At 35.5% G+C, this 26,375-nt stretch overlaps 1 protein-coding gene across 1 annotated transcript; it reads right to left on the bottom strand.

The window, feature by feature from the left end:
• Positions 1-8,525: 8,525 nt before the first annotated feature.
• LOC105036728 (flavin mononucleotide hydrolase 1, chloroplatic) lies at positions 8,526-25,150 on the bottom strand. Its single transcript, XM_073250831.1, has 7 exons — positions 24,901-25,150; positions 19,311-19,386; positions 17,484-17,535; positions 10,313-10,427; positions 10,170-10,240; positions 9,276-9,363; positions 8,526-8,929 (listed from the first exon to the last, which is right to left on the bottom strand). Exons 1-7 carry the CDS (start codon positions 25,098-25,100, stop codon positions 8,806-8,808), a joined length of 726 nt encoding a protein of 241 aa, XP_073106932.1. The 5' UTR covers positions 25,101-25,150; the 3' UTR covers positions 8,526-8,805.
• Positions 25,151-26,375: the final 1,225 nt, after the last annotated feature.

Raw genomic sequence — 26,375 nt, 5'->3', positions numbered from 1 at the left:
TTTTAATTTTAAAAAATAAAAATTTTAATTTTAATTCAAATAAAAAACATCATTTTAAATTACTTTTCCCATTTTAAATTAATTTTTTTAAAAAAAGATGTTCAAAAAAATAAAAAATAAAAAATAAAAAATTAAAAATAAAAAAAGAAAAAAATAAAAACTATAATTTTAAATTAAAATAAATTTTTTAATTTTAATTAAAATAAAAGACATATTTCAAATTACTTTCCCATTTCAAATTAATTTATTTAAAAAATATTTCAAACAAATGAAAAAATACCTAAAAAATTTTATAAAAATAAAAAAATGGAAAAAATGGAAAAAAATTAAAATTTTAAATTATAAAAAAATTAAAATTTTAATTTGAATTAAAAAAAAAAAAAAAAAATGCCATAAAAAAGTGAAACAAGATAAAAAATATGAAAAAATAAAAATTAATTAATTTAAAATGGAGAAAGTAATTTGAAATGATGTTTTTATTTGAATTAAAATTAAAATTTTTATTTTTAAATTTAAAATTATAATTTTTATTTTTTTTATTTTTTTGTAATTTTATTTTTTATGGTATTTTTTATTTTTTTAATTTTTTAAGATTTTTTGGGATATTTTTTTAAAAAATTAATTTTAAATGGAAAAAATAATTTGAATTTATGTTTTTTATTTGAATTAAATTTGAATTTTATTTTTCAAAATTTAAAATTATAATTTTTATTTTTTTCTCATTTTTTACTTCTTTGTTTGAATATTTTTTAAAAAAATAATTTGAAATGGAAAAGTAATTTGAAATGATATTTTTTATTTTAATTAAAATTAAAAATTTTATTTTTTAAATTAAAAATTATATTTTTATTTTTTTTCATTTTTTAAATATTTTGCTTTTTTATGGCTTTTATTTTTTTATTTTTTTAGTTTTTTGACATATTTTTTTAAAAAAATTAATTTGAAATGGGGAAAGTAATTTGAAATGATGGTTTTTATTGGAATTAAAATTAAAATTTTTATTTTTTTAATTTAAATTTAAATTTTTATTTTTTTTCTCATTTTTTCTTTTTTATGGTATTTTTAATTTTTAATTTTTTAAGATTTTTTTAAGATATTTTTTTTAAAAATAATTTTAAATGGATAAAATAATTTAAAATTATTTTTTTATATGAATTAAAATTCGAATTTTATTCTTTAAAATTCATTCAAAATTATAATTTTTATTTTTTCTCATTTTTTTCTTCTTTTATGATATTTTTTAAAAAAAATTAATTTGAAAAGGAGATTGTAATTTGAAATGATGATTTTTATTTGAATTAAAATTGAAATTTTTATTTTTTAAAATTTAGAATTATAATTTTATTTTTTTTAATTCTTTTTTATGGTTTTTTCAATTTTTTTTACACTAATTTTTTTAGATATTTTTTAAAAAGATAATTTGAAATGGGGATACTAATTTTAAATAATAATTTTTATTTTTTTATAAATTTAAAATTAAAATTTTTATTTTTTTATTTTTTACATTTTTTTTTTTATTTTTCGCTTTTTTTTAGAAAAAATTTAAAAATGCCATTCCAAATGATATTTTTAAAAATATCATATTATTTGGCGATTTTATTTTTTTATTTTTTTTGACATTGTCTACGTGAAAAATGGAGGGTGACGTGGCGATGATAAAATACCATTTAAAATGATGTTTTATCATTTTTACATTAATCTGATAAATAAGTTAAAAATTAGGTTATTTATGTAAATAATTTTTTTTACATTAATTAAGAAAAGTGCAGTATTTCTTATTTTGTGGTATAAATACTCCTTAGAATAGTGCATAATAAAGGGAAAGGTATATTCGTGGATCTACTTTAAACAGTTTTTACCGATTCTCTGCATCAAGTTTTATCTCCTCTTGATTATCCTCTCCATGATCCTCTTCTTTAACTGCAAAATTAAAAAATAAATAATGCACTATTGCATAGTAAGCATAGTATTATGGCCAACTCCCCATCGCCTGTCGTCGGTATATCGAGCACCTGTAAGACAGCGTCCACACAGATCGGAGTGGTGTCCGACAGAGACCCTCAGATGCTTAAGTCAGAGAAGAAAGTTAGTGAACAGTAGTATTTTGGATATTCAGAGTAGTAGAGCTCTCACTCGAAGTGGCCTCCGTACTGTTCACTTATCCTCTTTTTTATAGATGAGATTATTGTAACCGTCGGACGTGGTCCCATATTTTATGGTGCTAAATTATCGGGCCATAATCATGTAGTGGGTCATTAGTTTTCACTAATTATGCCGTGATATGCGGTGGGTAACCGTTCGTAATGGTTATGGATGTTGAGCAGATCAGCCGATCATACATCGGTAGTAGGTGTGGCCGTCGGCTGATAGTTCTGTTGCACCGACAGCCTAAGTTGTTCGATATTTATCAGCATCAGTCGATCACTAGTCAGTAACTGACTATAAGTCAGTGAAGCTTGTTCAATTGGTTGATGAAGAGTCGGTACTATCTATTCAGCTGATGCTGGTCGGATTCGTATGTTCAGTCGGTCGGCTATTGTCGAGTCAGAGTCGGGAGTTAGTTGGCCTGAGTCGGAGGTCGGTCGGTTTATCCCAATAGTTGCCCCCTACTCTCAAGTCCAATGACGGGTTGGCGTGTATACTACCACGTGGCTTGTTATATTGGACGAAAGGAGTTATTGCCTGTCATGTCGAACCCCGATTCTGCAGCCACCTTCTTTGGGATACGGACGATTAGCTATTTTGTCGTGTTGGCAGGTACAAAGTTATCTTTAAATCGATACATTGACAGGATGATTCGGTATCATCTATCGTATCAGACATCATTTTGGAAAGTCGATTCGGCATCGGACGATGTGATTCTGATAAGCAGATTTGTGCCACGTGTCCAAATATTATTGGGTCAGAACTGTTCACGTGGATTAGGGTGACGTGGCTTGTTCTGAAGCAGGTGCGTCAACCATTCGATCAATGGTCGGTCCAGATATTGCCACGTGTCATCATCTGGTAAATCTTCGATTCGATCGCTTTCATCTCGACTGTTGAGGATCCTATATATAGAGGGTCGCTCTCAACCAAACTTCTACTTTTCATTTTATCTTTCTTGGTGCTGAAACTCTGTCGGACGGTCGTCCCAGCGTCTGAGATTGTTATTCCTGTCTTTTTCAGGTCAATTTTGTTTTCCTTGAGTTCCTTTTCTTTTAGAATCTCCGCTTTCTTTAGAGTCTTGTCTCTTATGGCTAGGATTTCTCTTCTCGGGACGGTCGGTCGAGAATCCGACTGACAAATCTCAGTCGGGTCGGAGATGGAGGTTTCTTCACTTTCGAAGCCGAATGTCGAGCGGCTTTGAAAATATATTATATCTCGGAGCAATATCAGCTCTTCGTATCTGGTGCCGATGGTCGAGTGAACGAGCTACCATTATGCGCTTCATATCCTCATCTAAGCTATACAACCAAGGATGCTAATGATGGTGGATGAAGATCTAAAGCCCTCTTTGTTCCCGTATGAGTGGGTTGGGCTGTTGGCCAGGTGAGAGCCTCTCTATTCCCGCACAAGTGGGTCAGATTGTTGATGTGGTCGGCCAAGCGAGGTGGTCGAAGAGTTGTGTCCAGATCTTAACTTGAGCAGCATCATTCCTTCGGGGTCGGAAGGCGGGTTGCCGAAGAAGAAGTTATGCCGACTCAAGATGAAGCACCGACCGTGCCTGAAGTTGTTGAAGTCGCGACATTACACCAGAGCAAAAGAATAGGAACGGCATTGCAGCGTAGTCGGTGTATTTTGCTTTCCTTTTTGTAATCAAATATCTATAATCAGACTTCGATCCAATTTTGTAACTTCTTGTTTTGACAATGAATGAAAGTATTTTTGAACTTTATTTATCTAAATATTGTCTGCAATGTATGCAATATAAATAGCCACCGAACATTAATCGGTGATCTAATCATTCGTAGGACTCGTAGAATATCTGTTAGTCGCGTAGTCTTTGACGTACTTAATAAAAGTTAAGATAATGATGGTAAGTCGAGTATCCAATATCCGATGCTTGATCGGATTTGTATGTCGGACCATTTGATAATTGGTAGCAAGCCGAATATCCTTCGACTGACCGTAGCCATATTGATATAATTTCAATCCGACTTTGATCATTTTGGCATTTTATTCTGCTTAGTTAGGACTAAGTCGGTATATTAGTCTTTCGATTGTAGTCAGCTTTTACAGTGAAAAGCCGATATTAAAAATCGAGATATAATCGGCACTATGATTTTTGCAGTGAAAGCCATTATATTTGATGTCAGTTTGAGATTGCAGTCATATGTCGATTTTTTCAAAAGAACCAAAATATAATCGACACCGAAGCAGTTGATTTTCTGACTTTTAGTGAAAGCTGAAATAAACTTCTCGTCGAATCAGGACTTCTATCTTGTCCCTGAGTTGAATGCATTTTCGATATCGTAACCATAATCACGATGGAACTGACAATACTTCCTCCGATTGTGGTTCCTCGATGATGCTTTCATCAGTGGAGAGTGTTGTAGATATTTGCTCCTTCGATATCCATGAGGATCTGCGCAGAGAAGCAGAAAGAGAAGTATAGGAGTCATATCTGTCATAACTCGGTTTTGGACTTCATCTTCGAGGCGAAGTTCATTTATTGAAAAATGATCGACTTGATTTGACCGGAGCTCCTCCCTTCTTCTATTTCTTCTTCTTCTGACCTTTACCTTTGTCTGCGTTGGTCAGAAGCTCCTTCATCCCGCGCATATACTTGTATGTATTCTCCAGAAGTTCAGCATAAGTCCGATGAAGAGTTTTGTCTAAAGAATATGTAAATCGAGATCCCTCAGATCTCTTTTCATAGTCGATATGGCCATATTTTCATTGAGATCCTTGATCTCAAGCGTGGCCACATTAAAACAGACCACAAATCTCGAAATATCTCAGTCTCTCCCTGCTTGATCGAGAAAAGACTATCAAAGTTCGTAGCGGCCTTTAATTGGTGCTGAAGTGAGCCACGAAAGAGTGTTCAAGCTGTCCGAAGGAGTATATACTTTTCGACTGAAGTCCGGAGTATCAGGCTCGAGCAGCTTTCTGAAGAGTCGCTGGGAAGTCGATGTACAAGAGAGCATCGGTCACCTCTTGAATCATCATGAGAGCCTGTAGCTCTCAAGATGGTCGATCGGGTCGGTGGAGCCATCGTATGGCTCCATCTGAGGAATCTTGAATCGAGATGGAATCGGTTGGTCCAAGATGTGCTAAGAAAGGGGCTGGACGATGTGGAAGTCGTAATCATTGGACTTCCGACTTTTCACTTGGAGCTGAGCAAGTCGGTAATTAATTTTCTAGAACTTGCATTCGTAATCATTGAATCGCCATTATTGGGAAACCCCGGGGTTGAATCACCCAACGAGCTTGAAGGAGAAGTGGGGGGTGTTCACAGCCGTTTCTCCTTCCTAATACTATTGAGATGGGAAGGAGAGGGAGAACACCATGAACGATGAGTGGCACATCGAGAGTACTGAGAATGTCGTTGTTCATCTCGATGGAGAAATCGAGACGGTCGCTCTGGAGAAAGAGATGGTGATCGTCGTGGATGACGGCGGCTGTGCCTGAATGGCATCGACTGTGCCACCGGTGGCTCTGCTGGCGCTATTGCTGGGTCGCTATTGTTGGAGGCTTTTGACTGCCTTCGTAAGAACATTCATTTACTGCACGAGTACAGCAATCTGGACGTCGTGGTGATCACGGGATGTGAAGAACTAGACTCTGCTACTGGAAGAGGGGAAGGAACCTCTTTCCGACGGGAAGAGTGTCTTGCTGATCCAATTGCAGTCGAGCGTTGGGCTCTGATTTTTGTCATGATGCAATGTTATCTTTCTCCCCTACCTGGCGCGCAATCTATTACGGCCAACTCCCATCACCTGTCGTCGGTATCGAGCACCTGCAAGACAGCGTCCACAAACCGGATTGGTGTCTGACGGAGATCCTCCGATGCTTAATTAGAGAGAAAAGTTGGTGAATAGTAGTATTTTGGATATTCAGAGTAGTAGAGCTCTCACTCAAAGTGGCTCCCATGCTGTTCACTTATCTCCTTTTTATAGGTGAGATTATTGTAACCGTCGGACGTGGTCCCATATTTTATGGTGCTAAATTATCGGGTTATAATCATGTAGTGGGTCATTAGTTCCCACTAATTATGCCGTAATATGCGGCGGGTAACCATTCGTAACGGCTATGATGTATTGAGCGGATTAGCCGATCATACATCGGTAGTAGGTGTAGCCATCGGCTGATAGTTTTGTTGCACCGATAGCCCAAGTTGCTTGATATTTATCAGCATCAGCAGATCACTAGTCGTAATCGACCATAAGTCGGTGAAGCTTGTTCAATTGGTTGATGAAGAGTCAGTACTATCTGTTCAACCGATGCTCAGTCGGATTCGTATGTTCAGTCGGTCGGCTATTATCGAGTCGGAGTCGGGAGTTGGTTGGCCTGAGTCAGGGATCGATCGGTTTATTCCAACATATAGATTTATTATATTCAATGACTGAGCCATGTAAATCTCGGGAAGTGTTGCACCCAACTCTTATGCTTGAGGTCGGACGACTGAGGTGACGAAGTTGTACGAAGGTGATGCTCGAGCTCTGGCTTGAAAATTTATAAAAAAATTCTGTCAGATTTTTTGACGAGGATCTTCCAACGTTCAAGCTAAGAGATGGAAAACAACGAGAAGAAAAGAGTAGACTTAAAAGCCTACCTTAGGATCTCCCCGTCTCTCTATTTATATAGAGAGAATCAGAGTCGTGCATTTTAAGGAGTCTGATTGGATCTCAAATATTGCACGCAGATTAGGCTAGCAGAGATTATTTTTGCTTGGAGCATGATCCAATCGTAGAGATATTCTTCTTTATTTAGACTTTCCTAATTTACAAAAGAGACGGATTCTGTAAATGAAAAAGTCTTTCAGTTGTAGGTTGGCTTGGGTTGATCTGAAAATACCTCCTCAACATCCGAGGTGATTACCTTGGTAGGAGCCGATAGCCGAATTGTTGCCCATTGCCCTATGTGGATCCATTCTAGTTTCAGGATGTGCACTTGGTACCTTTGGGTCGGCTATAGGCGCTTATCGTGCTCAATTAAATCCGACCTTCTAGTGTTTTCGATTTGGTTTTGAGAATGTACCTGAGGTTGAGGTGGAGATCCACAATAGGAAGCATAAATCTAAACATTCTTGTAAACATCTGTTTCAGATAATGGTCAACTTCCCAAACTTACTCTTTCCCATGCCACTGTCATTTACCAACAATAGAGTTCCAATTTCCGAGGCATCAACACATTCAGGGGGTTTTGGTTTGCAACCGAAATTAAAATGGAATGAGAATCGAAATGGTGGGTCGAAATCAGAATAATCAAATCTCTAAAGCATTTGATTCGTGACAGAATCGAAATCGGAATGAAAAATTGAATCTATCAAGAAGATAGGGATTGAGTTCTATATAATTGAGCCATTCTATTTCACTCCAGAATCAGAATGAAAACTCCTCCTAACCAAATGGTTGAATGGAAGCATTCATTTCGATTTCGATTTCAGACTCCTACTCTTCCCAACTAAACATCCAGTTGTTATACTGCAACTGATATTAATGCTCACTTGTTTGTTCTTTTCCGCATGGTAAGCGAGCCCAGCTGGGGTGATAGAAAGCATGATCTAACCTGCCACGTTATACTTTTACCTACTCTACACGGCTAGGTTCAGACTGTGAAACTTCGTTGCTGCGGGAATAGAAGAAGATGAGAGGGATGTGGGTGGGAGGGGCGAGTTGGCGCAGGGAGACCTACTAGCTAAGATGGTTGGTTGGGGTACGAGAGGAAGATTTGTTGGTCTCCTGAGACTGAGTTGGAATGTTACGAGGCATGCCGAAGAATGAGCTACATTTCCTCCATAAGAAAAATATCAACATCTACAAATCTAGTGTTTGAAATTTTAAATTCATTATGCCTTTATTATTGACCATATAATTAATTTAACCACATCGATTGGATCTCAGAATGGATAGTTAGAATTTCTTCATGATGCAATTTTAAGGCATGAACACTTCAATAATGCATTTTCCTCGTGGATGATTTTATATTTATTTTCAAATTTCCAAAGCCCAAGCCAATTAACAGGAAGATGCATGCATTTTTGGATTTTTAAATAAAAAATCAAAATGTGTCTGCTATTGGCCGATCGCTCGACCTATACTTGCATATTTAGAATAATGAATCTGACCATATACAACCTTGCAAATGCTGGATCATATCCTTTTCCTATGACATGGTGCTCTGTTTCATTGCATTTGGTTTTTATGCTCAAACATGGATCAAAAAACAAGTTTATCTGGCTAACTTCAAAGGCATTCATTAACACAACAGGTTCCTGTGTATAATGATAGTGTCTTAACTTTTACCTGACCAAAGATCTGATAGAAAGGCATTATTGCCAATTTCCAAGGCTACCAAAATAGCTGTTGTACAGTACAAGTCACTTGTTGTTGTTATTTTCTGAAAAACGGTGCAAGTCCATTAAGATGACTGATATTGTCATAGTATTTTCTGGGGAGCATTCCAAATGATCAAGGAATGAAACGGCAAAGAAATACGGCATAGCAAATACAATCTATGCAAACAAACCTTAAAAAAAAAAAAAAAAAATCCCCTGAAAGATACTATACAGACATATGCAGCCTAATAGGAACAACAGTTTGAAACAAATTGGTGAAAGATGATGAGATTATCATCTAAGAATGGAAAATAGATTCTGGCTTATAAGTTATCCAAAGTAACAACCTCAACCCCCAATGAAGATAATTCTTGTTTGAGGGTATCTGCATTCCTGAAATGCAACCCAAACATGCCTACATTCACAGCTGCCTCAACATTTGCCATCCTGAAATTGGTTAGCATCAATTACATCAGCAACATGAAGAAAAAAGATGTCAGAGAAAAAGAAATCACAGGCTAGCCGATAACTGGAAGGGAATTGTAACTAATCCCTCTTCTCACATTATTACTCAAAAAAAAACATTATAACTCGAAAACCTTACTTGCTGCGGTAATACTTCTTTCATTTTTAATATTTCTGGAAAGTCAGTGTTGACTGACAAGAATGATAGCCTTACTGAATTCAATACTTTTAACTTTTTTAACGGCTGGCCAGAATTTACTGTTAAAAAGTATATCATTACAAATGAAAATAATCTTTTTGGGCTGATAGCAATTTTAGCAGAAAAAACCTGTCATCAATGAAGATGCAGCTTGCTGGTTCAACTCCAAGATGATGCAATGCTTCCATATAAAATTCTGGAGCAGGCTTCCTTTTCCCTGCATATGAGAATGAAACCGATAGATATGCTCAAAAGAAGAACATATGTTAGTAGAAATTTAAGTATCAGAGTATGTTTTGTGCATGCTCATAAATCAATGATTTATTTACTTAAAATTTGCTGTTTCAGATCAGATTGAAACTATGCACCACCAGTCCAATCAGCACCTCACACAAGCCCTAGCATACAGGTGGAGTGTGGTTTGACACTCAACACACACTACCGACAAGAAACCCCTGGATCCCTTTTTCTCTTTCCATTCCTCCATTTCACTAATAGTAATCTATTTCAGCAACAAAAAGAAAAAAAAAGAAAAAGAAAAAAAGCATTGGCATTGAACCAATCTCAATGAAGACATGTCTCAGGTGATGATCAGCATAGGTGAGATTTTGGATGGATGCCTGCAGTTTCTAAGGTGCAAACTTTGATGTTCAGTCTACAATGTGCAAGAACCTGATGGAAGTTGAAAACGAATAAGATAATAGTAAATGAATATGCAAAAACATAAAGAAGCAATATTCAAGGGTTTCATTTACGTATATAAACTGAAGAACTGTATGCCTCACAAATAAACCAACTTATTATTTTCTAATGCTATGGTAAAATGTCAGTTCTCTGAAGTACGTGCTCCTTCAAATATCTATATTTCTCCACAGAAATTACTAAATAATATTGACCATGTAAATTAGACATGCAATAAACTTTTAAGTGCTTAGAAATATCATGAAGGGTCTGACAACTATCAAGATTGCAACAGTCAAAAATTGAAACAAAAGAAGGTTCTATGATGAGCAGAAAAATTACCAATTATACAAGAACAAAATGTCCATGACAAATACTTGGAGAGCCGTAACTTCTCTTCAATCATCTTGTACCTAATACAGCATATCTCGGTTATGGTGAAGGAATATCTTGATGAAACTGTTTAGGAAAACCCTGAAACTGACCATATTGGATAGTTTGTAAAAGCATGCAATTCATAGTTGTTTCTTTTCAAACTGTGGAGCAATTCCTCAACGCCATCAACATAGGAATATCCTCTTAGCATGCACTGTTTGAGACCTATAAGAAATTAACAAATTGACTAACATCAGTTGTGGATAAATGATCTAAATACGTTATTTGAGTAATTTACAATAAGGCAAGGAGGTAAGGTTACAAGTTAAGCAGGTAGTAGCTACTCTTTCAGAAGGGCACTAGCTAAAGATAAGTATACCCAAATATAGTATTATATCAACAGAACTGCTCATATGCGAACTATTCTCCACTCAGCATAATCATGATAGGGTATGTTAATAATATGTGAATGACTTGAGGAGAAACAGATGCATAGGCATTCCTATGGATCTTATCAATAATAGGATACACAGGATTAAAAAGGGAACATCAGAACACAAAAGTTTAATTCCATTACAATAAATTCATTTTAAGTCGTGCCACAGCCAATTTCCTTTGAAAAGTCATCATTTTGATAGGCATTCATGTGCTTGGTCTATTTTGAAAAATGAAGCAGCAATTTTTCTTGATTCCTTTCTTTGTTTTCATTTTTCCCTGGTTGTAGGAATTCATTAAAATATAGACTGGTTGATGACTCCATTCTCTTTAACATAAATAAAGTACAGAAGAATTTTCATTATGTAGAAGAATGCAGCAAACAAGAACAACAGCTGACAAAAAGTAAAAAGGGTAGTGGCAGATAATTGACAGAAGCAGGTGGACAATGTTCAAGGGGAGGCAAACTGGCATATGAAACTGATGCAGCTCATACAGCAGCATAAGAAAGTTGTTCTCTACAGAGTGAATTCTTAATGCCCCATCCATATTAGCTGCGATGTCTGATTGCTGACATACCCCTACCCCTTCTTCCCAAAAAGAAATTCTAAGCTTTGATAGCTAATTGCTAACATATCCCTCCCCCATCTTTCCCAAAAAGTGAAAAAGAAAGATAGCCATAGACTATTAGAAAATCCACAAATTGTTCTGCTAAAACCTTAGGTTTTCAAACATCAGTGTTCTTGTTTGCTAATAAAATGAATCCTTCAATACTATTTTTTTTATATGAAAAACCTCTTGACCATGGTTCAGATCTACATATCTTTCACTTAGGCCTCAATGTTACAATAACCATGTCTTCCTATTTATTCAAAGACAGATTTTCTATCCCTGGAATGGCTTCAGCATTCATTCAATGACAGACTTTGTATATTTTCTCCTGTGTTTAAAGTTCCATGTGCTGAGGCTTTACATCAACTTGCATTCTTTTTACCAGTTTAATTAAGGACAATGCCACATTATACACTTCCTCAGACGGCTAATGTCTAAAACAATTGTCACTTAGTTACACCACATAAATTATACAACAATGTAATCCCTTATCCAGGATTTAAAAGTTGAGGTACAGACCCAATCTGTTACATATCCCGTGTCTATGTTTCCAATAATTCACCCTCGATACTTCAAAACTGCAATAGTAATTTAGGTAACTGCTCTACAATTGTGCTCATTTCCAGCTATATATTCATAAGGAACCTTCAGTAGAATACGTCAAGAGAATAAAATAGTGTCTTACACATGATTCGCCGTACCGGGCCGAACCGCCCGGTACGTAGCGTACCGAGCCGGACCGGCGCCTTACCGGTCCGGTTCGGACCTTTTTTTTGAAAAATCCCCCCGAACCACACCGAACCATCCGGTTCGCGTCCATACCGCCCAAAACTGGACGGTATGGTCGGTTCGGTACCGGTTCGGTGTGAACCGAACCGTGCCGACATCCCCCACGTGGAAAAAGTGGAGAGGGGGGAGGAGAGTGGGGTCGGAGAGTTTTTAAATGGCTGAGAGGCGTTAGAGTTCTCTGAGAAGTCTCAGAGAACTCCCAAAATGTATGAAGGTCTCAACGAAATCGTTGAACTTCTGAAAAATTAGAAAAAAAAAAAAAAACTCCGTCAAATTGCAGGAGTGGCTTGAGGAGAGACTGATCTTTGACTGGAGGTAAGATAATGTGTTATTTTCTTAGTAAATATATTTTTTTTATTTTTGTTGTTAAAAATAGGATAAGAATGAGAAAAAATAAAATAAGAGAAAATCATGCCAAAATCTTGTGATTTTGGTATGATTTAATTATATGTGATAGATCTTTAGAAGATCTACAAGATGACACCAAAATTATTAATTTTTATTAATTATATATTTTTTAAATATTTTTAAATATTTATTCATTTAAAAATTAATAAAAAATTAAATTTTAGGGAAAAAAATCAGAGTTTGGAAATCATGTTTAGAATGATTCAAGCTACTTAAATCTAATTTCAATTTTTTTTTCAAATATTTGAAATTAAAAAATTATTTTTTTAATTATTTAAATTAAAAAATTAATTATAAAATAAAAAATATATAAAAATAGTGTTATATTTTAGTTAATTTAAAAATATTATTTGAAGCATATAACATATTTATTTTGAATTTATAAATTTTAAAATAATTATTAAAATTATTTTAAAATTATATATAATTAGTTTAATTATCATTAAACTATCGTATTTTGTTATACTTGCATATATTTATAAGAAAAAAATTTAAAGTATGACGTTCGTTCACTTTAATTAATCAGCTATTTTATAGTATATATTTATTTATATAAAAATTATTAAAAAATAAAAAATAAAAAATCAGAGTTAGTTTTGAAATTGAGAATAATGTTTAGAATGATTCAAAATAATTAAAATATTTGAATCTAACTTGAAATTTTTTTGAATTTTTTTGTAAATATTTAAATAGTAAAAAATATTATCAAATAAAAAATATATGTAATTAGTGTTATATTAGAGTTAATTCGAAATAATTATTATTTTGTTATACCTGCAGAAATGAGTAAGAAGAAAGATCCAAAGCGTGACATTGGTTGAGATCATGGCGAGATACTCTTGGCTCGGTATCATTGGAGATGCAAATGGTGCAACGCAGAGTTCAAGGAAGGAGGGGTGACTAGATTGAAGCAGCATCTGGCTGGTGGTTATCCTGATGTGTCCATGTGTCGGAAATATCCGCAAGAGATCCGACAATTGATGAAGAAGCACTTTGCTGATTCGAAAGCAGCGAAGGAAAGGACAAAACAGAAAAAGACCGAAGTAGACCGTCCAGCTGCAGATCCACCTTCTTATCACTCTAAAGAGTCAGAGGAGGCTTCTGCTCCAGATGATAAGGAGGCACAGATTAAGGCTGCCATTCAGGCGAGCTTGACGGATCAGTACCGACAGGAGGAGATGGCCCGGTACAGAGAGCGATTCGGACCATTATGCTACGAATCAGGATCTGGATCAGCGACTGGTGGGGGATAATTCGAGTTAAGGAGGACTACCTCAGTCAGAGAGCCTGGTGGTAGAGGGAGCAGACGCAGCATGTCTTCTTTATTGGGAGCTTTTGGTAGTAGGAGGAGGTCCTCCAGAGATATTCCAACGGAAGCCAGCATTCAGGATTTGGATCCACATGCTTTGCCCAGTAAGGATTCAAAGCAGCAGAGAATTAGAGAATTGACAGTATGCTGAAAAAAGATAAGAAAAAAGATATGTAGCGAGCTATTGGATCATGATTTCATTTCAGCCATATTCTAGCAAATGCAGCAGCCAATCCTTACTACCGATCTGCTATTTCAGCCATAGAGGCTGCCGGTCAGGGTGTAGATCCTCCAGGATCTAAGGACATCTATAGTCAGCTTCTTGACAGTAACAAAGAGGATCTGCAGAGATGGATTACTTATAAAAATAAATGGCCTACATACAGTCTGACAGTGATGTGTGATGGTTGGACAAGTCCTACTAGGCCGGAGCATCATTAATTTTTTGACATATTATGATAGAAAAATATTTTTTCACAAATCAATTAATGTTTCAGATAAGATGCATGATGCCACATATATCCTTGGTTTGATGGAGGAGGTGATTGATTCAGTGGGTGAGCAACATGTCGTGCAGGTCATCACAGATAACGGATCATAATATAAGGCTGCTGGAGAGTTGCTGATAGAACAGTGACCGCAGATATACTGGACCCCATGTGCTGCACATTGCATTGATTTTATATTGATGGATATCGAAAAGATTCGCAGGATGCAGCAGGTAGTGGAGATTGCCCAGACCATTACTAGATTCATCTACAACCACACATGAGTTCTTTCATTGATGCGGACGTATACTGGAGGAAGATCTTACGATCGGGTATCACATGGTTTGCTACCAACTACATAGTACTTGATAGTCTTCTTCAGAAGAAAGCAATCCTATATCAGATATTTGTCAGTGCCGAGTGGCAGGAGAGCAGATATGCGAGGGCCGACACTGATGGAAGTCATGTGGAGAACTTGGTGACGAGTCAATCATTTTGGCAGCGAACTGAGAAGGTAATGAAGGCTATTAAGCCTTTATATGAGGTGCTTCACGTCGTGGACAGCGAGAGATACTCCTAGATGGGCTTCCTATATTACATGATGGAGAGGGCAAAGAAACAGATCAGTGAGAATGATTCCAAGCATGCTCAAGAATTCATTAACATCATTGAGCGCCGTTGGGACTATCAGATGGGCAGAGATTTACATCTAACTGGTAAGTTTGGATTCAAAATGTTTTAAAATATTTTTTCGAAGCATGAAAATAAAAGTGTGCTTAATTAGTCTTGAAATTTATCTGCAGCTTATTACTTGAATCCGAGATTTCAGTATACTATTCTGGAGATAGATATGGACAGTGAGCTTCTTGCTGCTCTTCGCAATGTCATATATAAGATGGTGCCCGATCCAGAAATCACGTCGTTGTGTCTGCAAGAGGTATGCTAGTTTAAAACAGATGTAATTATTTAACTGAATTTGATCTGATATATTTATAAATAATAAATATATTTTATTTCAGATGAAACAGTTTAGAGAGGGATCAGACAGTTTTGGAGTCTCATCAGCTGTCGTAAGCAAAAAGCAGATGAATCTAGATAAATTACATATCAATAATGAGCAATATAGATTGATATGTAATTTTGCTTAATAATATCATCAAATTTAATATGTAATTTTGCTTTTGTAGTTGAATGGTGGATTCATTTTGGAACGTCAGCAGAAGATTTGAGACATATTGTTGTCCGTATTCTTTCTCAGACGGTCTCTGCTAGTGGCTGTGAGCGTAATTGATCCACTTGCTTTTGTAGTTGAATGGTGGATTCATTTTGGAACGTCAGCAGAAAATTTGAGATATATGGCTGTCCGTATTCTTTCTCAGACGGTCTCTGCTAGTGGCTGTGAGCGTAATTGATCCACTTTCGTCCTTATCCACAGCAAACAGAGAAATCGTCTGACACAAAAACGTCTCGACGATTTTGTATATGTTTACTGCAATCTGAGGTTGAGGCTAAAATATATTCAGGAGGAAGTTCAGTTGAAGTACACTGATCCGATGCTGGATGATTATGCCGACGAGGATGACAATTCGATCATCGGATGGCTTGCAGGTCAGCAGCAGGAGCCAAAGCTTGATGAGCTAGGATCTCCTCCATGACCAGTCAGTGTGGTGGCGAGGGAGATCAGGGTGGATCCAGGACAATGGGCAGAAAAAAATATCCCACATAGGATTCCCAGTTGATTAGCCACAGCCTGAAGGAACACAAGGGACTCATCACATGACTCGCTGTCCGATACATCTTTCCAGAGATTCGAGCGAGAGATGTATAGACGATCCTCCCGGCAGCCAGCAAAAAGCATCCATCCTCCCAATCACAGAAAACTCAGTCACAAAGGGATACAAGGGGAGGGACACAAGGGGGGAAAGAAAAAGACAGTTGTACGTGTGCCACTCTCGAGAGTACAGGAGATACCTGGTTCAAATACGGACACCAGGAGAGTGATAATGATACTGGTAGTAGTAGCCATGGATCTGATGATCAGGGAGGAACTGGAGGACAGGAGACCACCGTTTATGAGACACAGCCACAGGGTGATATTCGATTCACGGTGAGTCTCAGTTTACGTATGTCATACAGGATAGGGATCATGGTAGACGAGTCGGTAGAGACCGTGGGGAGTCGATTTCATATAGACGACGGGCTCCTAAAGGTCGTCCAGCACATGATGCAGCTGCGGACGATCTTACATGTGGAGTAGGATCCATGGATATATCTGGATCATCCTCGCATTATGGATCTTATTATCCACAGCCACCTTATGATCCATATGCATATCGTGCATCCGAGGTATCATTTTCTAGTGGTTACTACCCTATGCAGTCTGGAGCATCTTACGAATCAAATTTTGCTACTGGCATATTTGGATGGACTCCTCCACAACCGTACCATCATCTTGAAGATACTTCTCAGAGCCAGAGTTTTAGCGAGAGGTCTGAGATATCTTACAATCCAGAGAAGATGCCTTATGGGATGATGAATATTCGAGAGTACGGTGCAGTTTGGCTAAAAAGTTGGACTGATGTTCATTCAGACTATGTTGATGATCCAGACATCTACGAGCGTCACAGACACTCGACAAGAAATTAAATGCAGAGTACATCTTAAGATTCGTATATCAGTTATTGCGTTTTGTACTTAAATATTTAGATATATTTTAATGCGTATTTTATATATTTTTTCTTTAGTTTTAAGATGACATAGTTGAAATATAATGTAAATAAATATATATTTGAAATTTTGGATCAAGAGTCTTTGTACCGCAACCTAATCCAAATTGAACCCAAATATATCAATAATATGCAATATAATGCCATTTTGAGGTTATATTTATCAATTATTACCTTTAAAAATCCTCCCAAAAAAAAATTTGAAAATCGAAAAAAAATTATGTACCGATACCGGACCGGTACTCCTTGACGTACCATGTGTCGGTACGGTATGGTACCGATACGTACCGGTCCGACACCGGCACCGGCATCCGTCTGGTACCGGTACAGCGAACCTTGATCTTACATATCAAGTTTAGAGGTTATATTATCTCTAAATTACAACAAGAATCACCATATCAAATGTTTATAAGAGACCATATACCACAAATCTAGTTAAAATTGCATCATTGATGAGTGAAATGGATAGCATTTGAAGTTGAAACTTAACAAACAAAAAAGCATTCCTTCTCACCTTCCAAATCAAATGGTCTTCCATCTTTAAAGAACTTTTTAGCAAGATCGTTCTGAAGTGGGTGGAAGAGAGTTTGTTAGACCTTCTACAACCACATTAAGTGATCTTGAAAATCCAGAATAAATAACCATGAATGGTGTAAATTTTCTCATGTCCTCTCATAAATGGAAGAAAGATGAATTAGGTGGTCCAAAACAAAACAATTGATGAATCATTAAAGAAAGTTTGGAACTGTCAAATATTGGGCAGCAAATGGAAAGGGAGAACATGGTGAAAACAGAAAACATGCTTCATTTTCCCAAGTACTGGTAAAAACGACATATCAAACAAACTCTATCAGGACTCCACTCTGAATAAAACAGAAATGCTAGATATTGAAAACTGGCTTCATTACTAGAAAAAGGAAATGCTGGATATTGACATGCCCCCAATGTCTAACTTTTAAATATTGTGCCAGATACTTTTGGACATTCAAACACGACACCTGGGACATATCCAAGTAACACTAGATTTGACATATAATTGCTAAACTGGTCTAGCTTTTATGGAATAAAGTGCCCATCTTGTACCCATAGCATAGCAGCTGCTATAGCAGGTTCTTGTCCAGTATATAAAGTGCCTTATATCCAAGTACCATATGGCACTACAATGAAGCTTAGCATAGCATTTTTGGGCTGAAACTGCTATAGCAGCCATTATAGAGCCATAGTAGTCATTTTTTAATTTTTTAATAAACCATTATTTTAATCTTTTAATAAATGGGTGGATTTCCCTTCCTTTTACTCACAAGAAAGGATGAGGTTAGTTATGTTTCTTCTTTAGTTTTCATGTTTTCAGAAAAACGCAGAAATGGTTCAATCTACTATGTTTTTGAAATGTAAAGTCGCCCCAAACTCTATTAGCAACTACGAAATGATAGAAAATAAAAAAAAAAGAAAAAAATGGTGCTAGTGCCATTTCTGGCACCATAAAGTCAATCTACTACATTTTTGGACCCTAAAAAAAATCTTAACCATAATAGCAAACATAAAACAACACAAAAACAAAAAAAGGAAAAAAGAAGTAGGCAATGATACTAGTACCGACACAAACTATACCAAGTGTCAGTATGGTAGCTTACAGGAACAATAGCAATCTGGTCCCCGCCAATATCGGTATTGATACCTCTGATCTTTGGTTATGATGAAGTTTCTCTTTTTTTGAGATCAAGTGTTACAGACTTAGACACAACAGTAGTGCCAAGTAGAACATTTACGATCCCATTAAGTCAAATTTACCTTTAGCCCTCCTATACCAAAAGTAAAACCCACTTGTTCACTAGCGATATTTGCCTTTCGAATTTATTCAGATTCCATGGTCTTCCTTTAGGTATATGTTCAAATCATTCCTATCTACTTCCATTATTCTTAGGACAAGGATATAAGTATAATGTGCTTGTGGCATAGTGGACTGGCACTAGCACAAGATCATTCCAGGTTTAGCCTTGACAATTTGTGGCATGGTAGCATGCAAGTACAAGCATGTGTCCAATAATGCACATGCGATGTGCAAGTGTGGCATTGGAACAGTATCAATGCATTGCATATCATACCAACCAGCAGTTAAATATGCTAGTAGAAATAATTGCTGAAAAGTGGAATGTTGGTTGACCACCCCAAACCGAAGTGTAACCAGTCCAAAATATGATGTGAAAGGCAAAAGAGATTAAAGTAGCAGTAAAAGTAAATACTCCAAAAGTACTAAGGAAGTATGAAAACACATTTATAACTACTCATCAACAATGTGATCTAGCAAAAATGTTCTTTGCCCCAGTATTGCCAAACATACCTCATCAATCAACCCCTTCTCAAATTCAGCCCATACAGTAGGGTGCTTTGTATCTAAGAGTTCTTTCATGGACATCCTACAAAAGGAGATGTAAATCAAATGGAAATAATAAAATACTAAATGAATACAAGAAATGAATTAAATAATCACATAAAAAATCAAGATTCTTAGATTTGTTCCATATGCTTAAGCAAACCAACCATCTTCATCGAGAAAAGAAACCTAACTACTACTTTATAGCAGTCAAGAGATAGATTCATATTTAAGAGAAAGTGAACAAACTAAAACCTTAGCAAGGCACTTGTAAATGCATGTTATTTATAGACTTGTGTATCTTTCGATGCCAATGAATACCACTTGTCAACAAAATATGCATATCATGTGGCACTTGACCAATATGAGCACAATTTATAATATTTTAATCCTTGATGATGAAGCCCTTTTCTTTTTCAGTCTAGCCTCCACATATTATGTCAACATCATCATTAATAAGGTCAAATGTTCTTTCCACTTTTTTATTCTCTTTCTTTCCTCTTCCTTATTATCTTATTCATCATCAAGGGCCAAATGTGGTCTAAATGAGTTATGACCTACCCATATGAGATGTCAGAGCCTGCGTTGGCGTGTATTTAGTCCCACATTAGTTTTGTATTGGAGAGATCTTGGGTACTTATATATAGCCAAGGAACCCAAATAAACCTTCTAGCTAGCCTTTTTAGGTGATGTCTTAGCTTGTTATATCAAATGGACCCGGTCCAAGCTTATGTGGACTTGAGAATATGTGACATAGGCCTATTTGGACTGACCATGAGCTGATGGTGGTGTTTATAATTGGATATTTGGTACTTATGATTTAATTGGAATAGATCATGATGTTTGTAATTAGATTTTTGGTACTTGTGATTTAGTTCGAATAGATTTGGACCCTTAGCCTGATAAGGATGCTAGGGCTTAAAATAGAGAGAATATCTAAAGACTAGTATAAGTGTGTTTAGTCTCACATTAGCTATTCAATGGATAAATCTTAGGTATTTGTATGTTCCGGCTAGTCTTTTTAGGTGAGATCTTGAGTTATTACAAATCGTATCAAAGCGAACATGGTCCATGGCCCATGTGAACTATGGAACTGTAGCATAGGCTCTTTTGGAATTGACAATGGGCCAATTATGGTGTTTGTGATTGGATTTGAATCCTCATCCTCACAAGAAGCTAGAGGCCAATTGGAGGGAGTATGTGGGAGCCCGTGTTGATGTGTCTCTAATCTCACATTGGTTATGTACTGCAAAGATTGTGGATGCTTATATAAGGCTAAGGAATCCAAAAAATATCTTCTGGCTAGTCTTTTTTGATGAGGTCTTGGGCAGTTACACAAGTACAAAGATATGTTTCCTAGATCTAGACATCTACCTGCATAAGTTGATTCACAAGTCAATTGCAATAGTTGGTGACATGTTATGGTTACTATGCATACTTTAATGCTATGCTTTTGGTCTTGGAATACTTGCACTATGAGGATGCAAAGAGGCTATTGACACCAATGAGGATACGTATACACAATAAGTTCAGCCTCAAAAGTATGAATCACTAACATTCCACACCTACGCATCTTCACCTCATCACAAATAGCCAAGGAAATCCACTAATATATTACATCTAAAATTTTTTTAAGTGCTTATGCAACTAAGCATATAAAATCCTTGGTGTAGCTAGTTGCATTTTTCACCTCTTGATGAGGTTTAAAAATTCTCCACTGACCTTAGTTTTCGCTTTCCTCATGACATAATCTTAATGTTTCCTCACCAAATATGCAGTTTTATGGATTTTATACAACTAAAGGCTGAGGCATAGCCACCTAGAGGATACTTCAAATTGCATGCCTATACTATTTGGTATTAATTAAATATACCTAAAGTGGTGTGAGATCCATATTCCAAATATTTATTTTTTTTTGGAAAAAAAAACTGTGGAATACTTCCTTGAGGTACTAGAGATAATCTATGGACACCTTTGCGGATATAAACGTTTTTTCTTTTCTTTAAGAATGTTGAGATTTGACTTGTGAATGGTTAATTTTAAGTTGATGTTTATGCTATGGTAAGGAGTACGAGTTGTAGTATATTGATTTTGATGATGATTAAGAGCCCTTTCTTTGATGGATAAATATCATGAAAAAGTTGGTCAACTTTCTTATTAACCAACTTACCTATGTTCTCACACTTTTCAAAATGTGTAAGTTATTTTCCTATGAGTAGCATTTACTCATGAAATGGGAGAAAATCTTATCCATCTATGAGGTAGCTAATTATTGTCCCATCAGTCAGTAAAGTAGACATTTAATTTTTTAAAAAAATTACATGAACACTCCTTTAATTTTAGTTCAATTTTACTTATACCCCCTCGACTTTAAAATGTGTCAAATTAGTCCTTCAAATTTTTGAGATATTCCAATGCAGTCTTACCATTTATCTCCATTCATGGAATGATATTATTATTTTATTAAAAAACCAAGCTATCCTTATCTCCATCTCCTTCCTTCTTCCTCTTCGATTGCTCTCTTTCTCCACCTCTGATGCCGATGTCTCTCCTTCCCCATCCTCCTCTTCCTCCTCATCCCCTTCTCCTCATCGTCCACCTCCAGGCCCTTCCCCTTCCTCCCCTTTCTCCTCTCTGACTTCTCTTTCTCCTTGTCCAAGCCTGCCTATGTTCCTTTCCATAGCAGCTTCCACCACCTCCGCCCCTTTCTCATCGGTGATCTCTCCTTCCCCTTTTCTCCTTTCTCATCTATTTTTTTCTCATTCTGCTCCTCCTCCATGCTCACCTATGACCCATCCTTCCCCCTCCTCTTTCTCCTTATCTACTTATCCTCCATCTCCTCCTCCAAGCCCGCTAGTAAGCCCTCTCCCTCCACCTTTGTCCACCTCGCCGGCGACCCTCCTTCCCCCTCCTTCTCTTCCTCCTCTCCCACTTCTCCTCCTCCTCCAAACCCTCCAACCTCTCCTTCTCCATCTCCTCCACCTCCGCCCTTCCTTGCCAGCAATCCCTCTCTCCTTTCTTTCCTTTCTCCTCACCCGCTTCTCCTCATCATCTTTCTCCTCCTCTAAACCCACCCATAAGTGCTCTCCCTCATCTATCCTCTTCCTCCTAACCCCATCTCCTCTTCCTCTTTCAATCTCGCCAATGAGGCTTTTGACGCCATCCTCCCTTTCCACACTGACCTCCGCAATCCCACCCTCCTCCTTCACAGTAACTCTCTCCACCTCCATCTCTTCCTTTCAGGTGATCCATCCAATATGAGTAAAAGACATTTTCGTTTGGTGAAATAGAAAGCTAACATCATTAGTTGGTAAGCAAATGATAGGTTCACATTGGAATATTTCAAAAATTTAAAGGACTAGTTGGACATATTTTAAAATCGAGAAAATATATGTAAAATTAGACTAAAGTTGAGGAGGTGTTTCTATAATTTATCCTTAATTTTATTCCTAAGATGCCCTATCCTTATTTCTAATGCCTCAATCATTCGATGTCCAATAACTCAGTTGTCTACTTTCTCCAAATCTAAAAAGTATAAAGGATATTATGAAAAATATGGATAAATTTTAGCAACTTATCCAAACAAATAGTAATGAAAAAGAACATGGATAACAGATTTCGAAATCACTTTTTCATATATAAAAGAATATGGATAAATTATTTTTCTATCTAAATATTGCCTTGAAAAATTTATCTAAAAAAATATAGATTTTCAGATAAATTTTTTACCCACAAAAGAACAGATCCTAACTCTTTGTTTGGTACGAAGGATGGATGGAAGAAAAAAAAGATGGATGAGAGAGAGGATGGATGAATCTTCCATCCATTCTTTCATATATTTGGTGACATATGGAAGGATGGACAGAAATAATTTTTCTTCTGTTTGGCATAGGAGGAACGAAAGAGAAGATGAATGATATTTATATAATATTTGTACTACACTATCCTTTGATAAAAATACCATTATTATCAATTTATAATACTTATTTATACTAAAATATATATATATATATATATATTTATAATCATTATAATCTATAATTATATGAAAAATTATACAAATATTTATTTTTAATTTAATATAATAAATAAATTTATAAATTAAATATTAACTAATTAATTATATAAATAACTAATTAATTAATAATTTAATTTAAATAGTTAATTAATATTATACAAATAGATACTTAAAAATAGTAAATAAAAATAGATAAATATAAGATAATTCTAATTATTTAATTATAATTATCAAAGTTATGTATAAAATTAAAATAATTAGTAATAAAATTTAATAGTATATAATTAATAGTATATACATAAATATATATAAATAATATGAATGAACAAGTGAAGAAATATTATAATTTTATCAAAAAATTAATGAAAGATAATTTTGTTAATACAAAAATTCATCCATCAATGTCCATCCATCCTTATTTGCATCCTTCCAAATTAGAAGGATGTAAATTGATGGGTCGGGATGGATGGACAATATCTCTTTTTTCATCCATCATCCCTTTAACTTTTTAAACCAAACAGTGGATGGAGGCCATAATCCTTCCAACCTCATCCATCCATCCTCTCGTGACCCCAACCAAACACAGGTTAAATGATGGAGTTTATGAATGTTCATGTTATTGCATAAAGTATGATGTATGATCTTACGATAGCCAGATTTATATATATAGTCATATCGTGGGCATATCATATCCAGTGTCACTTGCACTAGCGAGTTCGAGACCAAAAAGATAGGTAACAACCATGAAGGTGACTCTAACAAGATTTTATCCATCTGAAATGACCAATGTATCATTTTCAACTTATTCTATTGCATAGTTTTTTACTGAACTATGTTTAAAATGGCAGAGTCATATAATGCAACATGAGTTTCAGCCATGAACAATTGCCTCAACTATATTATAAACTAGCGAGAGCCAGCAAAACTCTTATGATAGTCAAAAATCCTTTTTCGGTTCTAGCTTGTATATGTTTCCCCCCTTGCGACCAAAGCTAATATTTCAACCACTGTGATAGAAATCCAAGAAATCCAATATATTCAATAAAAGTTATATTTGGAATGTTCAACTTGAGGAAGTAGTAAATCCATCAGCAAGAAGCAAAACTCATTCAGCAAATTTTAGAATACCAAGATACAAGAAAAATAAAAAAAGCAATTCACGAAGTCTCATTACAGCTATTTTGGCTTAGAACTATATGAATCACAAAGAAATTCAAATTTTCTATATGAATCACAAAGAAATTCAAATTTTCTCGCAATCTAAACTTGGACCTCTCTTTTATTCTAAGATTTTCCCTCTAACGAGGATTAAATTGCTACTCTTGGATCCACCAATATTAAATATCATCAGCCCCAAACAGCAATTCCAGAAACAACATACAAAATTGATGCACAAAATCTATCCAAAAAAATTAAGGAAAGAAAAAGCGAACGATCTTGGACACATCATCAGATGAATCCCAAAACCACGAAACACAACGAAAGATCCAGCAGAGAGAAAATCCAACAAGAAAGGGGTGAAGGAGAGGGGACACGAACTGGAAGAAGGCGGGGATGTCGTGGTAGAAGGGATCGCGGACGATGGTGTCCATGACGTCGAAAAGCAGTACAGGGAGCTTCCGTTCCACTGTGAGGCCGGAGGTCGAGCGGTTGGCGGCCATTGCCTGGCGAGGCCTTGACGTTGGGGGCTTTGGAAGTGGGGAGAAGACGGCGGGGGGCCGGAAGACGCAACCCACCATAATACAAAGACTAGACGATGACAATGAAACGGCTTTACTCGGCGAACTGAAAGCGAGGCCCTTCTAACGGGAGAAAAAAAAAAAAAAAAAAAGCGAGGCGCTGGATGCGCTTGATAGGTGTTAGGCAGCCGGGCAGATACAGCAATTTTTACGGATTTTTTAAAAATTATTATTAAAATATATTATTTAATATTATAATAATTTTTATCACGAAAGAAATTAAATAATATTTTTGATTAATTTTTTCAAAAGAAACCTTAAGCTCTGATAATATTAGAACTGATTCAGCCCGTAGTTAATATAAATTAAAGAATATTATGGTATGGATTCATTGAGATTGATCATGAGCAAAATATTACGTTTATGAATGGATATATAGACTCGAGACTTAAATGAAAGAATATATGAGGATTCAGACGTATATTTGATTCTATATTGATTATTTATTGATAAAATTTTAAATATTTACGTAGGATTAAAAAATCTAAATAATATCTTCTGATTAATTATTTTATACAGAATTATTATATTTATGGTATAAATAAATTTTTTTATGAAAAAAAAATAGTATAAAATTATTTTCAAATTTATTAAGATAAATAAGATATTTATAGAAAGAGGAGGAAATAAATCCATAAAGAGGTCAATGAATTTATAAGATAAAAAAATTAAAATTAAAAGATACTTAAAAAATATAGAGGGACAACCAAATTAGAAGAAAGGAAAGCAAATCTTCCCCTCAATGCATCACCAAAACCAAAAAAAAAAAAGCTCAAAAGTACAGTGAGTAGAGGGACAGCTAATTAGAAACAAGGAAAATAGGGGGAGCAAGTCTTCCCTACGATGACTCACCAAAACCCAAAAAAAGCTTAAGAGTATAGAGAGTACAGGGACAGCTAATTAGAAGCAAAAAAAACAAGGGAAGCAAGTCTTCCCCACGATGAATCATGCTCGAGGATAAATTTGGTAGGACATAGATAAAATAAATATTGTAAATAAATTATAATAATAATTTTTTGTTTAAAAAATGTGAAGTATTACAAACATTATAACTATTATAATGAATTGATAATGGTATTAATGCATTATTTGAAACATATAGCTGTGAAGCCCCTATTGCCAAATAAGAAACCAGCTTCTGAATATTTATTTATTTATATAACAGAAATAATGGCCACTGCTTATTTTTCATAGATTTGAAAATTTACGACTAGAGTTCAAGAGAAAAAAATTACTTTCCATTTCGGACTGATTACTGTAGATAAAGTGATTTTA

The sequence above is a fragment of the Elaeis guineensis genome, chromosome 1 (assembly GCF_000442705.2).
Source record: "Elaeis guineensis isolate ETL-2024a chromosome 1, EG11, whole genome shotgun sequence".
In the NCBI taxonomy this organism is placed as follows: domain Eukaryota; kingdom Viridiplantae; phylum Streptophyta; class Magnoliopsida; order Arecales; family Arecaceae; genus Elaeis; species Elaeis guineensis.
This window is presented reverse-complemented; position numbering and strand designations above follow the sequence as displayed.

What these genes read in the sequence shown, in the direction of transcription:
- LOC105036728 (XM_073250831.1), bottom strand. Translation starts at nt 25,100, where the DNA reads ATGGTGGGTTGCGTCTTCCGGCCCCCCGCCGTCTTCTCCCCACTTCCA. An exon ending in AGAAGGGGTTGATTGATGAG is followed by an intron (nt 17,536 to 19,310) that starts GTATGTTTGGCA and finishes CACCCACTTCAG; the next exon opens with AACGATCTTGCTAAAAAGTT. An exon ending in TTTACAAACTATCCAATATG is followed by an intron (nt 10,241 to 10,312) that starts GTCAGTTTCAGG and finishes ATGCTGTATTAG; the next exon opens with GTACAAGATGATTGAAGAGA.